This window comes from Dermacentor silvarum, chromosome 1, assembly GCF_013339745.2.
Source record: "Dermacentor silvarum isolate Dsil-2018 chromosome 1, BIME_Dsil_1.4, whole genome shotgun sequence".
Classification (NCBI taxonomy): domain Eukaryota; kingdom Metazoa; phylum Arthropoda; class Arachnida; order Ixodida; family Ixodidae; genus Dermacentor; species Dermacentor silvarum.
In genome coordinates this window covers 347,834,733-347,849,023 of record NC_051154.1, presented here as the reverse complement: position 1 = coordinate 347,849,023, position 14,291 = coordinate 347,834,733, and the positions used below count along the sequence as shown (strand labels likewise).

General features: G+C 43.8%; 1 protein-coding gene across 1 annotated transcript in view; it reads left to right on the top strand.

The window, feature by feature from the left end:
* Positions 1–790: 790 nt before the first annotated feature.
* LOC119437400 (pre-mRNA-splicing factor ATP-dependent RNA helicase DHX16-like) overlaps positions 791–14,291 on the top strand; it is a 147,399-nt gene continuing 133,898 nt past the window's right edge. Inside the window, exons 1-4 of the mRNA XM_037704429.2 lie at positions 791–1,285; positions 4,562–4,699; positions 9,940–9,998; positions 12,954–13,128. Coding sequence (XP_037560357.1) covers positions 1,088–1,285; positions 4,562–4,699; positions 9,940–9,998; positions 12,954–13,128 — 570 coding nt within the window. The 5' untranslated portion in view covers positions 791–1,087. The remainder of the gene's footprint in view (positions 1,286–4,561; positions 4,700–9,939; positions 9,999–12,953; positions 13,129–14,291) is intronic.

Genomic DNA, 14,291 nt, shown 5'->3' with positions numbered 1-14,291 from the left:
TGAATGTATCATTTGTGAAGACGATCACGGCATGAAAGGCGTCGACACTGCTTCACACGTAAAAATACGTTACGTACCTTGTCCCACAGCTGCCCCACGAATCCGACGACATCGGCAACAGAAATGGTGCCGGTGTCACGTATCTTCTCAACGAGGTCCTGTCGAGACGAACTCTTCTGGGCCATGTTAAATAGAAACTGGGCAACATAGCGATCGCTCAACCCCAAAATGGAGTGCAGCTGATCCCCCAAAATGGAGTGCAGCTGATCGCTGACACACCACTTGATGCCAGCCATCACTTTCTAAAACTTGGTCGGCCGAGTCAGTAGGCCGGCGGCTCGCGGCTGATGTGCGTAGACACTCAACGCAGCGACTGCATCGCACATGAAGGCACACGGAACAAGGGTTAGTTTCCTTAGATGAGGCACTTGAGCTTTGATCGACTGACGAGTTCACTGTGATCACAAGCATAAGATTTCGTTGAATAAAAGTTCGCATGCGAGTTTAGCAATGCACAGTACAATGCGCGCCGCCATTATGCTAAACGTGGTGTCCATAGCGTTGCACTTGCTGATGCCTGCTAATAGCGGCTACACCCATCTAGCCACCGTAACGGCCTAAAGCATATTTATGGACGAAAATTATTGAGGTCAAGCCGTCCGATACATTGAGTGCGTTAGAGGCAAACTAGTAAATGAAGCGATATCTTAATTTTTATCTTTTAACCACGTGGGGATTAAGCTTTATTCTAAAGAAAATCAGCAGGCCCAACGCTATGGAGACCGCATTCAGCAAAATGGCGGCGCGCGTTGAACACGCCGATGTCGTTTAGACCCATGTTTAGACCAATATTTTAAGCTCGCATCCGAACTCGTATTCAGCGACAGCTGATTTTTGTGATCACAGTGACGATCAACTCGTCAATTTATGAAAGCTCAACTACCTTATTTACAGGAACTAACCCTTGCTCCGTGTGCCTTCATGTGCTGGGCTGTCGCAGCGTTGCGTGTCTACGCACTTCTCTGCCGCGAGGCACCGGCCTACTGACTCGACCGTGCAAGTTTTAAAAACGATATTGTAACCCGTCATGGCTGGCGTCGAGCAGTGGGTCAGCGATCAGCTGCACTCCATTTTGGGGTTGAGCGATCGCTATGTTGCTCAATTTCTAGTTAACATGGCCCAGAAGAGTTCATCTCGACAGGACCTCGTTGCGAAGATACGTGACACCGGCACTATTTCTGTTAACGACGATGTCGTCGGATTCGTGGGGCAGCTGTGGGACAAGGTACGTAACGTAACGTGTTTTTACGCGCGAAGCAGTGTCGAGTCCTTTCATGCCATGATCGTCTTCACAAATGATACATTGAGCGATGAAGCGCTGTGTTCCTTGGTGAGGCGTGAAAAATTCTCTCGATTGAAGTAAATTTTCTTGAATGTAGGCTGCCGTGCCCGTTCTGTCTTGACTTAATGTACGAACGTGTCATGATATAGGCATTGAATTATCATGTTTTATAATTATGTAAATGACATTTTGAAAACGTGTTCAGTGCATGTCACTACATCAGTAGGCGAGTCGTTGCTCACTGCAAAGATACGGTAGGAGATGCAGCACCTCGTCATTGCGTGCGAAAAAAAAATTACTATCGGTGTGACAATTTACTTCAGCATGTAGCAGCCGCATGAAGAAAATAAATGTAACACAAAGTGAAGAGTTGTCTGGAAAGTGGATAGCATTGGGGTGAGAAATACACAGAATGTGCCTTACCGATTGCTTGATTTAGCGATTTTGAAAACACATGTCCAATTACAGATTCAGTCGGGAAGGGAATGTGTAAAATTAACTAGAAAAAGTGGTGGTTGGTGAATATTTAAGCATAAACATTTGAAAGCAGTATTGCAACTAAAGAGCACACTTGTTCAACAAGCACGCGCTCTTGGTATCACACCGAAACCGCACGAGAACGATGTAGTTATGGTAACGGGCTCCTTCTTTTTTCTTTTTTAGTGCACTTTCACATTAAGCTTCCACTGCTGCCCTTTCTAAATGATGCTGTAGTGAATTTTGTGAGAAAAAAATGCAGCAAGAAAAGAAAAATGCATGCCTTGAAAATATTGCAAGCATGCACCAATCAGGTGACAATTTTTAATGCACAGTATGCTTACAGAGTCTGTCAAAATAGTGGATGGAATGTTCACACGACACTGGGGTCCTAAGTAGCGTTAAAAAGAGAGCACACATAGCACCGTGTGCTTTTGTTCTTATGTCTGTCCTTGTCTTTCTGCACTACTTGGGATCCCAGTATGGCAGACCAACTTGGCCAAATTACTGCCTTTGACACGGCACTGTTTTAAAGATCAAACTAAAAAGACAAATCAAAGCTATTCATATATACTACAGACTCCTTTTGCAGAGTAGTTTGCTCTTGAGGAACGAAATGATGCCTTCGGGGGCGCGGTGCACGTTGCCGCAAGCGAAAGCGCACGAATGCGAAACCATTACCGCTCCTGCCTTGTTACTATGCCATCAGCTGTCGGAAATGCAACTGAGTGATCACTAACGCACTGTGCTTCATTCATGCTGCAAAATGTGTAACGGTAGAGGGAAGACATGTGCAGTAGTTGGCTACAAAAATACATTGCTTGCATTGACATTATTGTAGCCACCATGCAGGTGCACCAGCACGGTCATAAGCTGGGTCGGTGATGCCACGTGAAAGCTGTCAATAACCACTGGCATATTAAGAAATGGAATGAATCTGTGTGGCTAAGTTGATGGACCGCTGCACAAGGGCTACCCGTGTTAGCGGCCCTTCGCGATGCACGGCTTTCCTTGAGGATAAAAAAATTTACTCATACGCCAGCATTGTGTCACTAACTCCCAAAAAAAGGACTTCAATCCCGGAACATTGGCAAGAGGGAGCACCGCTTGTTAGACAGTGACAAAAGAAGTAGTGCTGCCTTCTCGCACGTTATCTTCACACATCCACCCCAACTTACCCTCGATCTTACGCCCACTTTATTGGCCACGTATAAAGAATAAGTGAATAGGTGCACACTTGAATCAATGCGTCGAAGCATGCGTGATAGACTGCACCGACAGCACACGAATATTCGAAGCTGAATGTTTCGTCATAGTCCACAAACTAAGCGAGGGACTAGCAATAATACATCTTTGCTACAAGCTATTACAAAGTACAGAAAATCTATGTTCTAAGCCTTTGTGTGTAGCCAGAACAAATCTACCGCAACTGAGTACACCCACGAGCGATTAGGCAGAAAATAAACGATCAAATAGTGACCACACTGGGGAATGTTACCGAGTCAGAAACATGACAAACCGCTGCTTCAAAGTTATTGGCAAATAAAAAGCAAAAGACATTGATTCCGATTTAATTCAGAAGCGTAAAGTTCAGGCAGCTTGGAATACATTTCTAGCCCCGCTTCTAGTACAAGCTGCTTGCACCATTTGAACAAGGCACAATAAGCTCCGAAAGTGTTTACATGTCCTCTGAAGCAGTGGCGAAAGCTTCCTGTCATCCTGTCATCTACCCAGTCATCGTCTACGATATCTGCCGAAATAAGTTTGCCGAGCCTCACTAAGGCATCATATACATCCATTGTGAATACAGAGCCAACAAAGGCAGCTGAGGCAAGCAATGGACGCATGACCATGTGATCAAACATGGCAGCACTCACGGGAACGCCATGAAAAAGGTCTATATCTTGTCAAGAATTTGTCAAGAGGACGAGTTGCACAAGTGTAGTGTAATCCGACTATCAGTCTGACCAGCAGCAAGCTGCTATATTCTGTGTACCTCGCCTTCATTCAGAGGGTTATTTGTCTTGCTGGTAAATATTCATTCTATATTTTTAGCTATTGGTTGTTGTAGACATTGGAAATATTGCAACGTCGCGTACTTCTGATGAATCAATTAGATTAATCTAGGTTTTACAATTTAAATAAATAGTGGTAAGGTTTTCCAGCTATGGCTTGCCTGTTACATCATGTAATGATTTCAAGACGCGTTGGTAGCTGTGATGCATCGCTTTCCCCAGTTGAATGTGTTTAATGTTAATGAGGTATGGAGTTCTGATTTTTTTGTTAAGTTGTGCTGCTTTATCTATTGAGGTGCTTTGGGAAGAATTTTTCACCACTTCCTACTAAACACCTGACTCGGTGGCTCAGGGGCTATGGCATTCTGCTGCTGAGCACGATGTTGCAGGTTAGCTTTCTAGCCGTGGTGGCTGCATTTTGCCCCCGTGGCAAAGCTAAAAAAGCTTGTGTACCCAAGTTTAAGTACACATTAAAAAACGCAAGTGGTTAAAGTTATTCCGGAGCCCTCCCCTACAGCACCTGTCATAGCACCATTGTTTCTTAGGGATGTTAAACCCCACAAATCATTCAATTGCTTTGCACTAAAGGGAACTGGCTGCAAGTTAGACTTTAAAAAAAGGGGTGGATAAAGACAGTCGAGATTAACATTCCAAACAAAACATGATGATTCACCTGAACCCTGGTCATATGTGGCGCTGCCACAACACTTGTGTTTTATGCATGCAGGTACCGCACAAGGAGCAGCGCGAGAAGCCAGCACGTGCCCATGAACGAGCTATACGAGAAGTGCTTGAGCAGAATGCTAAGTACGCGCTGCTTCCCGACAGTGATGATGAAGCACCATCAACAGCTAGTGCTAAGAAGGTGCGTCTCTCTTAGCATGTTATCCACGGTGCAGGAAATGGTTAGATATTCAGGAGAACTTGTTACTGGGCAAGTTTGTGCTTACTGACAGACATTACGTGCAGTAAAAAAGAAAACATGCCCTGTGTCATGTTCCCATGTACTTGTGTTCGCTTGTCATGCTGTGTAATATGCCTTTCATTTATGTGTTCTGCATTCCTTAAATGCAGCAAGCTGTGCTTCAGCATGCATCTGATGGCATCATCTCTGAACATACCAGTTGTAGTTGCATCCAGTCTGTCCAGACAGGATTAAACAGGATGTTTTTGTGCTGTCATGCAGTGCCCATAGACAAACCAACACGAGTTCACTTTTGAAGTATGTTGCCCTTTTTCTCTGGTGCTTGCACTCTTATTTAAAATGTGACTTCAGCCAAGAGTGTTATGGTTGACATTTTCTTACAAAGGCAAAAAGAAAGGCTGTTGTACATTCATCTTGTTGACCATGGGAGAAGGAAGCAAAGAGAAGAGACCCTTTGTATTCCCATTGCATTGTAAAAACTGTGGCAAACTCACATGATGGGATTTCGACTTTTAAAGTATTGTGCAGCAACCATCAACGGTGAGTGTAAGTGAATAGCCAAATGCTTCTAGAAAGGTAAACACTTTATTAAAGGGCTGATGCGCTTGAAGGCACATTTGTTGCAGTGGGGATATTTAGGTAGTATTTGTTGTTTAATTGCGTAATTCTGTGGAGAACAGACCCGTTAACCAGCACATCTGCAGCAGTAGTATAGGTGGACATCATGTGTGCACATGATGTCCACCTATGCTACAGCTGGTGTTTGGTGCCAAACCTGCCCACAACTTGGTTGCACGAGGGCACACACCCTTTGCAAAGGTGCTTTTGTATCAGCAGGGAAAATCCAACGAGGAAAACAGGTGAAACAGCTAAAGAAAGCTATGTGCTTTAAAAGTGTGAGGATTCCTTGCTGTTCCTGAAAATAAATGTACTGGCCGCAGTCAGGCTAATTAATGTGTTTTGGCACTATGTTTGTGAGATTATGCATAAATGTGTGTGTGTTGTGTCATAACACTCGGTAACAGCGTGCTGTTTTTGTGAGACAATGAGAGTATGCTTATTATCTTACAGAAATGTGTGTACCATTTAGTTTGCCTAAATTATGCATAGTGTTCCTTTATTATGTTTGGTTAAATACATTGCAAAGTCAACACTATGGACGTCATTGTGTGTTCTTGCCTAAGATCAAGCGGATACACAACTGCTTCCTCCTTTTTGTTGATGTACAAGTCCCAGTCCGAACTTTGTAACAGTACACACTTAATGAACCATGTGTCTCAAAGCATTCAAATATTAGTCCACGGAGGTGGATGAACATTATCAAAACTTCAATTACAAAATGGGGAAGTCAAAATTATTTGCCGTCTTTTTATGATATGCTAGATGATGCTAGTCGTTAGAGTAGGTCCTTCTGATCATTAATTGATGCATCTAAGCGCTCCACGTAAAGCGTGTAATTTATTATACAGTTTTAAAAAGGTACATCACTACCGATCGCAGCACGCCAATCGGCTAAGTTTCGTGTGCAAGTGACGCGATTTGCCCATAACACGTCACTGGGCCAGCTATCTGATTGGCGGCCCAGGGCGCGTCATCGATAATTTTTCCAACATTATCGTGAACAAATGTTCGTAATAGTTTAGATGTTAGTTAATTTGTTTCTATAAAAAGAAAGTAACAGAAACAGAATGCATAAGGACATGTATCACTACACTAAAAGCACTTCCGGCCTACAGCAAGTGTTGTCTGCTTGTGTTAAAACATGCTCCATGTTAACGAGAGCTGCGTGGTCAGTGTTGGTCTTGTTCTTTCTTTTCGCGAGCAACATGGTTCGTCCTTGTTGCGTTGTGGGCTGCAAACGTAGCGATCGGCGACATGTCAAGCTGCGACATCGTGCCCCACTGCAAGGCAGCAGACTAGCGAAGTGGCTGCAGCGCATTGGACTTTCGGTATTCAAACGGTGCCAGCATCTACGTGTTAGCGACCGTTGCTTCACGTTGAAGGTTTGCCACAGTAGAGTTTAGCGTGTCCGGTATTCAGGTAAGCGCAAGCGCAAGTGTACTGGCCGCTTTACCACGTTTTACGTGATGAACGGAAGCGCAAAAGTGAACTGCTTGCACGGTGCAGCCACCTGGTGGCACAAAGCTCAACCAAACACACAGCTAATATAGCAGTAACCAAGTTTTGTCTACTGTGCTGCTGAATAAAATTTTTATCAGGAGCATAATCTGGAACACGTCATGTTTAAATTGTTTTACACTTGGTTACAGGAATATTAGCTCTGTATGACTGGTTAAGCTCTGCGCCACCAGATGGCTGGACCGCACATGCCGATCAGGTCACTCACGCACGTCTACGAAGCTCCTTCATCACAGCGGTATGGAGGGCCTTTAGTTTACGCCTCTGGCTATCCGTCAAAATACCCAGCTCGCCTGTGGTTACCGGAATACTGGACACGCTCGGCGCTGCGACAGAACGCTCGCAACGCACTCTGCTTGATCGCTCTCGCTGGGGATCAACGGCCGGGCGGCTAGCGGAGAGGTTGGAGAGCCTTCGTGCGCTGGCTCCAAGACAACCAGAAATTGATGACACATCACAACATGACGTAGAACGAGCGAAGGCGGAGCTTAGCCCCAATCACTCGGCGAACGAGTTGAGGAGGAAATGCATGGCTAGGGAGGAGGGTAACTTGTAATTGTCCGTAGCTCTCTTAATATGAAACGCTTCACTTAAATTGTGATGCAAATGTTTTACTGTAGCTGTACCCTACGCGTCTACAAAATTTATCCGAACCGTTTCAGGGACCCTTTAAAACACTTTTTCTTGTGAACATCACTCAGCTTGACAGCTCAATTTCAGTGTCCATAACAAGGTCCTTTAAATTACTAAATACCCTAAGAACCCATTCAGTCTGAGCCGAATTTTCTCTTCTTACCTTGAGTGCTTTACTAAAGGCACAATCACTCTGAATGTCTATTTGAACAAGAGATAGCTTTTAAACTCCCTGAAAAGTTAATTAGCCCTTCAGCAGATGTTGATATATAGTAGTAGCCTATCACATACTGGAAGACAAATAATACGTGATTTGATGTAACCTTACGTCTGCAAATTGTCGTTATAGGTGAAGTAGCTTTTTGGTAGAAAGCGTTGCAGATCAAAAATCACTGCACTGCTAAACACGCGGAGTGAGACTTATATGACAGGACTACTTGCGTAGCTTTTTTAAGCATGGCCTGCTGAGCATGAAATGGAGTGTAGCTACCAGTGATAGTTAAATGGAAGATTCACCCTAAAGATTGCTACTTATGTTGAAATGCATTGTTGCCTGCATTTTTAATATATATTAATGACCTACCAACGCATGTCTCTTGTAACGTCCGTATCTTTGCCAATGACTGTGTTATCTATCGCACAGTTAATAACCCCTCTGATCAACTAGCTCTCCAAAGTGACCTTAACTGCGTCCAGAACTGGTGTAACCGATGGCTCATGGAACTAAACCCCAATAAATGCAAACTCGTGTCGTTCAACCAAAAACGTAATCCTGTTCTGTTCCCTTATACTATCTCGCATGTCACCATAGAATTAATACAGTCTTATAAGTACCTTGGCGTAACGTTGTCTAATGGTCTAACCTGGAATGCGCATGTCACTAAAATCGTATCATCTGCTAACAAAAGCCTTGGGTTCTTAAAACGTCATCTACGTCACGCGCCACCAGACCTAAAACTGCTTGCGCACAAGTCACTCATACATTCTAAGCTGGAATACGCATCTGCCATCTGGAGCCCTAACCAAAAATATCTAATAAAGTGCCTAGAATCGGTACAAAATCGTGCCACAAGATTCATTCATTCATGCTATTCATACAATACCAGTATATCATCGTTAAAAGCAGAGTCCGGCATATCAACCCTTGCTTGTCGGCGTCGTATCGCTAGTTTGTACTTATTCCATAAGTTTTTTTTACAGCTCACTTAATCATCCACCCTACATCAGTCCTTCGGCACGAATTTCACTTTGCATTGGTCATCCGCTCCAAGTCGCCCGGCCACGTGCGCACACTACCACTTTTGCCTCATCATTCTTCCCACGCTCAGCCTCGGACTGGAACGGCCTTCCACACGACATCGCCACAATCACCTGCCCATCCACATTTTTGAACTGTATAACTTCCATATTTAACCGCGAGCAAACATGTACTTAAACATCCTTTCCTTGTGTATTTATTTACTTTATACTTGTTGCCCACCACTTATGTAATACCCCCAACCCTGGGGGCCTTTAAGGTAATAAAGTGAAGTGCCCAACTGCCAGGAAGCAGCTTTTATCCTTGTGGTTGTTCTGAAAGTGTCTGTCCCTGGCCAGAAACACCTGCTGTTAGTTTTCTGGGTTTGACTGTTTATGCGTAGAGGTTTCTAGCTGTAGAATGCTTAGGAATTCAATTGGTACTTGCACTTTTGTCTACTACAGGGAGAGGTCTGCTAATAAATAACAGGTTCCTGTATATAATAAGTGCGTCACAATTATGTTATATATACTTTTTCTTACTGGAAATGGCTTCTCTGACTCGAATAAAGAGACACTAAAAAGAAGTACTATAATATTGCACTGGATTGACAGATTACATTTCTGGAATACTACGAAATAGTCCAGCCTTACTGTAAGTGGAGGTTTGGAAATCCAGTAAGGAAGCAAAAACAAAACACTGGTGGCAAGGACCTTGAAGTTACTGCTTCCACTTTTCGTAACGCCATGGATGCTTGACAGTGTCATCTCTGGACAAGTTAATTGTTTTGCAATTACAAATGATGACAATGTATTTGAAACCATTGCACTTACTATCAAGCGGCAAATTATGTAAAATGTTCCTGCAAGTTAGAAATAATAGCACCATCAAATTGGCTACATCACACCAACATTGTTAGACCACGGATTTGCCACAGAAATAAAGAAAAGTTTGGTCATGGTTTGATCCGCTAGCATTGAGTCTTGTTATTCTAAAGCAAAGCAAATTGAGTTCTGAAATAATACTGTACTATTCTAAACCGACTTGCTGTTTGTTTTTGTCTTTTTTATATGGTCTTTTATTGCCTGGTTCTTTTCCAAGAGGGTGGAGGCAGTTTTGTTTTAAGGCTTTACATTCTAACAGGAGGTTTGTTTGTTTGTTTGTTTTACAGAAAACATCAAAGAAAAGGCATCTCCGCCGGAAAGCAGATGAAGGAAGTGACGAGGAGAGGTGAGCCCTTGCCCTCCATGCCATATAGCATGTGACTGTATTGCTTCTTTGCAACTTTAACTAAAAACATACCTGTGCTGCTTTTGTGCAGCAGTATTACGCCTGTGATTTGTAAAGTTTGCTTGAGCAGCAGTTTCATTTGTGTGGAAAGTTGCCCTGGAGGGGGGCTAAGAACACTGAGGTCAATAGAGAGTACATAGAAGACATTCAAAAACTCCAGCAGCTGTAATTTTCATGCAGTTATCCTGCTCTTATGTAGACTTCCTCTGCGTGAATAAAGAGGTGTTGTGGTTGGATTTCCTTATATAAGTGTGTTGTTCTTTTTTTTTTCATAGAAAATATTATCGAGGGAGAATCAGTGATTCTCTGCAATTTTATTTTGTTCTGGGTGTAATAAATATGCCACCCCCTAATATAGCTCTTTCCACTACATGTTTTTGTTTACTTTCTACATATATATTATGCATAATGTTTGAGAATCTTGTGCCACTAGTTCTTGTAGAGCCTCTCAAAATATTTTGCCATTTACCCTTGTATTCAATAACCTTTCTCTATTCAACACTCTACATCAATAATACCTGTTGCGGTGGCTCAGTCAGCTAAGGCGTTGCGCTGCTGAGTGCGAGGTTGTGGGATCGAATCCCGGCCGCGGCAACTCCATTTTGGTGGAGGCGAAATACAAAAACTCCCGTGTGCTTGCATTGTAGTACACGTTAGAGAAGCCCAGGTGGTCAAAATTAATCTGGAGCCCTCCACTACGGTATGCCTCATAATCAGGACTGGTTTTGGCACGTAAAACCCTAGAAAGAAAAAGAACACTCTACATCAATATCATGCTCACTGTGGCGTGGGTCACAGCTGTGTCATGGCACTTATACTCCCTGTGCAGCTGTGCAGGGCTTTTCTGCTAGAAATCAATGGACAGGAAAAAATATTTGTTGCTTCTGGTCTGACACTTCGTGCTGCCACCTCTCTTCACTTTGAGGAAGTTTCAAAGGAGCACGAAATACTAATGACTCATCAGTGGGTCACGACGCACCAGAGGAACATGACGAGTGACCCACTGGTGGGCCATCATCACACTCAGGAATCGAGATGAAAAAGTGCTGCCACAGTGAAACTGTTAAGGAAGCATGTGGCAGCACCGCTCTTCAATTGTGCTTCAATGACATTCCACGGGGACTCTCCAGGAAACTTTTGTTGCAAGGTGCTCATGGCGACTACACAAATGCACCTTACTGTAGCGGCATTTCTCAAGCAACTCGCTGTTTTAGGAGTCACTGAGCAGCGTTTTTGAAACGGTGTGTCTTATCCGGTCAAGGGGCGGCAGTGTTCTCGAATTGGGGGAGCCGAGAAGGAGCTTCATGTCGAGTATGTTTGAGAATGCAGGGGTTAGTTATGACTTAAATTTCATCTCAGTTTTTCTTGTGGCATACCCTGCTGTAATTTTATTTTGGATGCAGCAACTGACTTCCACTGTCCCATATTTGTTTCGTGTCCTACAGCATGCTGTCTTGGGATGCACCGAGTTGCATTTGTTCATAGGAGAAATTGTGAAACTGGATTTTTAATTTTTTCAGAGCTATTTTATGTTACTGGTTCACCCCTATGGGTTGTTGTAGCGTTGTTTTTATGATTTCTGTAGGAAGTTACATGGTGAATCTGTATTGCATAGTAAACACAGTGCAGAGTTGGCCCGTGTGTTGTGTCGTTTCATGGGTACGTGGCTTGGCTTGACTGTGGCACCATCTGTGATTGTATTATTATACCTCTTGACCCGCATAACTTCTCTGCATGGTTCTTTGCTGTTCATGGTACTGTTGCATCATCCTTAAGCGTAAGGCTGTTCTAGCTCATTCGTAAATGACTACTGGTTGGATGGATGGATGAAAAACTTTATTAAATGACTACTGGTGCCAGCTAGAATTCGGGAACTGTACTGCAAAAGTCCTAATATAATAGGAAAGGTAATATTGAGACCGCACAAAAGAAAAAGAAGTTTTATTCGCATATAATACGTCCTACAAACACTTACTTTGATAATCTTTCCTTATTAAAGCCTCAATAAGGCTTCGACTGAGGCTTATTGGTATGACATTGTTCTGTTCACTGCGCTGTACTGTTACACAAGGGACAAAATAAACGAAACTGGCACACATTTGTGCACAAGTTTGTCACACATTTGTGCACATGTGTGTCTGTTTCTTTTATTTTGTCCTTTGTGTTGCAGTATAGCCCAGTGAACAGAATGATTCGTTAAAGCCATGCTGCCTGCTCATTCACTCTCACTCTCCTCCGATGCATTGTTAGAGAGGTTTATAGAAAGATGTACACAGAGGTACTCCTCTGTGCTGTCCAGAGCATTCAATATTCATTCCTTAAAAGCACGCACGACAAAAGTGCTGACATAATGAGAAGCCAGTACTGCTTATTAAATGGGTAATCCTGTGCCTACTGGCCTTAAAATATGTTGGCAAGATGCAGAGAGCATTGATGCTTTAGTTAGGCTGCCAAATCCTCTTCGATTTCTTGGAAGGCTCTTTTATTTGGGAGCTTGGAAACTTTGTCTCTTTCCACTGCCCATGAGAAGCACACATGAAAAGTGGAAAACACATGTCGAATATGGCAGTCCACTTGCGGCGCAGTTTTGTTTATCGAAGCCAAAACACTGGCAATGTTTGTCTTGCCATATCCTTGTATTGTAGACATTATCTGGTTTTTTGCCACTTTTCCTGACACCATAGTGACCAAGCAGTGACTGCACTGACATTTTGTACAGGCTTGCTCGAGTCTACACTATATGTGCTTCTATAACCATGTACATAAAATTGCACGTTTGCCTTCGCGTCACCACTGATGTGAAAGTGTTTTCAGTTGTCAGGTGGAATTGTACTTAAGTATGTACTATTCGCGCATACCGCTTTACAACGTTTATGGTGTCATCCTTTCGTGCAGGCCAACCGCCAGCAGTAGTGGTGAGGGGGTGAAAGTGAAGCAGGAACCTAACTGGGACTCTGATCCAGAAGATGAACGGTTGCGAGATCTCAAAGAGCGAGACGAGTTTGCAGCCCGTTTACGTGACCGAGACAAAGATAAGACACGCAACATTGTCGAGCGCTCCGACAAAAAGGTATTTGAATTGCTTACAAGTTTGGCATTCTGTTTTGCTTTCTTGAATTGTTTATTTGCACAAATTTTTTAAACATTACTGCCATGACTGTTTGCGAGGGCAAATCTAAAAGCCCCCTGAAATTAATTTATTAAAAGCTGCACGTTGTGGGTTCTCACACGTGCTCTTGGGACAAAAGAACGACAACACAGTAGTGAAAACAATCAAAAGGGCATTTATTGCACCTTTCATACACTAATGCATGCGAGGTGAATTACTACTCAGAACATTCACATGGGTGCGGGACAAATCAAGGAAGTTCAACTCACCGCGACCGGATAGCGATCGAATATGTTCGCCCCATGCTATGACCCCATCACCTAGTCGTTCACGTGTACGGTCACGCAAACGGTGGCGCGTTTGAATGATCCATGTTCATCCATACTGGTGCCCTGCTCCTAGCCTTGCGAGACGGTCTTGCGAAGCGGCCGGCGCACGTGCAAAGCGTCCGTGCGTGCTGTTCACCGATCCCAAGCCGAAGAGGAAGACCCTGCTCCCTCGTGCACCCGACTAACCCCGCCGTTAGGTGGCGCTAGCAGCGCAACACCCGCGCCATCTCTTGTAACATCTACGCCGGCGCTTAGCTACGCGGGGAAGCTAGATTACAGGAGACACGAGAGCCGTGCGGGCAAAACAACAGGGTACGGGTGAGAGTCGTGCATCCCTACGTGCAGTTACTAAATCTATTTGTTGACTTAAGGTCCTACAAAATACTTTCCTCCTGTGTCGATACACTTGTCCCAGCAAGATTTCAAAGCTTGAAAGCACACATCAAGGCTATATTTGTGCAAGGTTCTTGACTGCTTACCATGCGAATCTCTGAATCTCAGCTGTCATGTGAAAGATCTTTCCCATCAGCTTTGTCTTCAGATTGGAAAAGGCAAAATATAATCGCAGGGAGAAAAGTCTAACAATAAGGAGGGTGTGGAACAATGGCCATCTTTGCAGATGCTAAAAACTCACGCACAGTGGGCAAGGAATAGGCTAGTGCTGGGGTTCTCAAGCACATTCGTTCCGGGGAACCCTGCTAAGCTCCATGAAGTGCCAAGGATCCCCCGCCCCGAATTAACTGAATTAAAATGTCCTAATTCACCGAATGTCGAATTATCGAGGGTGTATCAAGA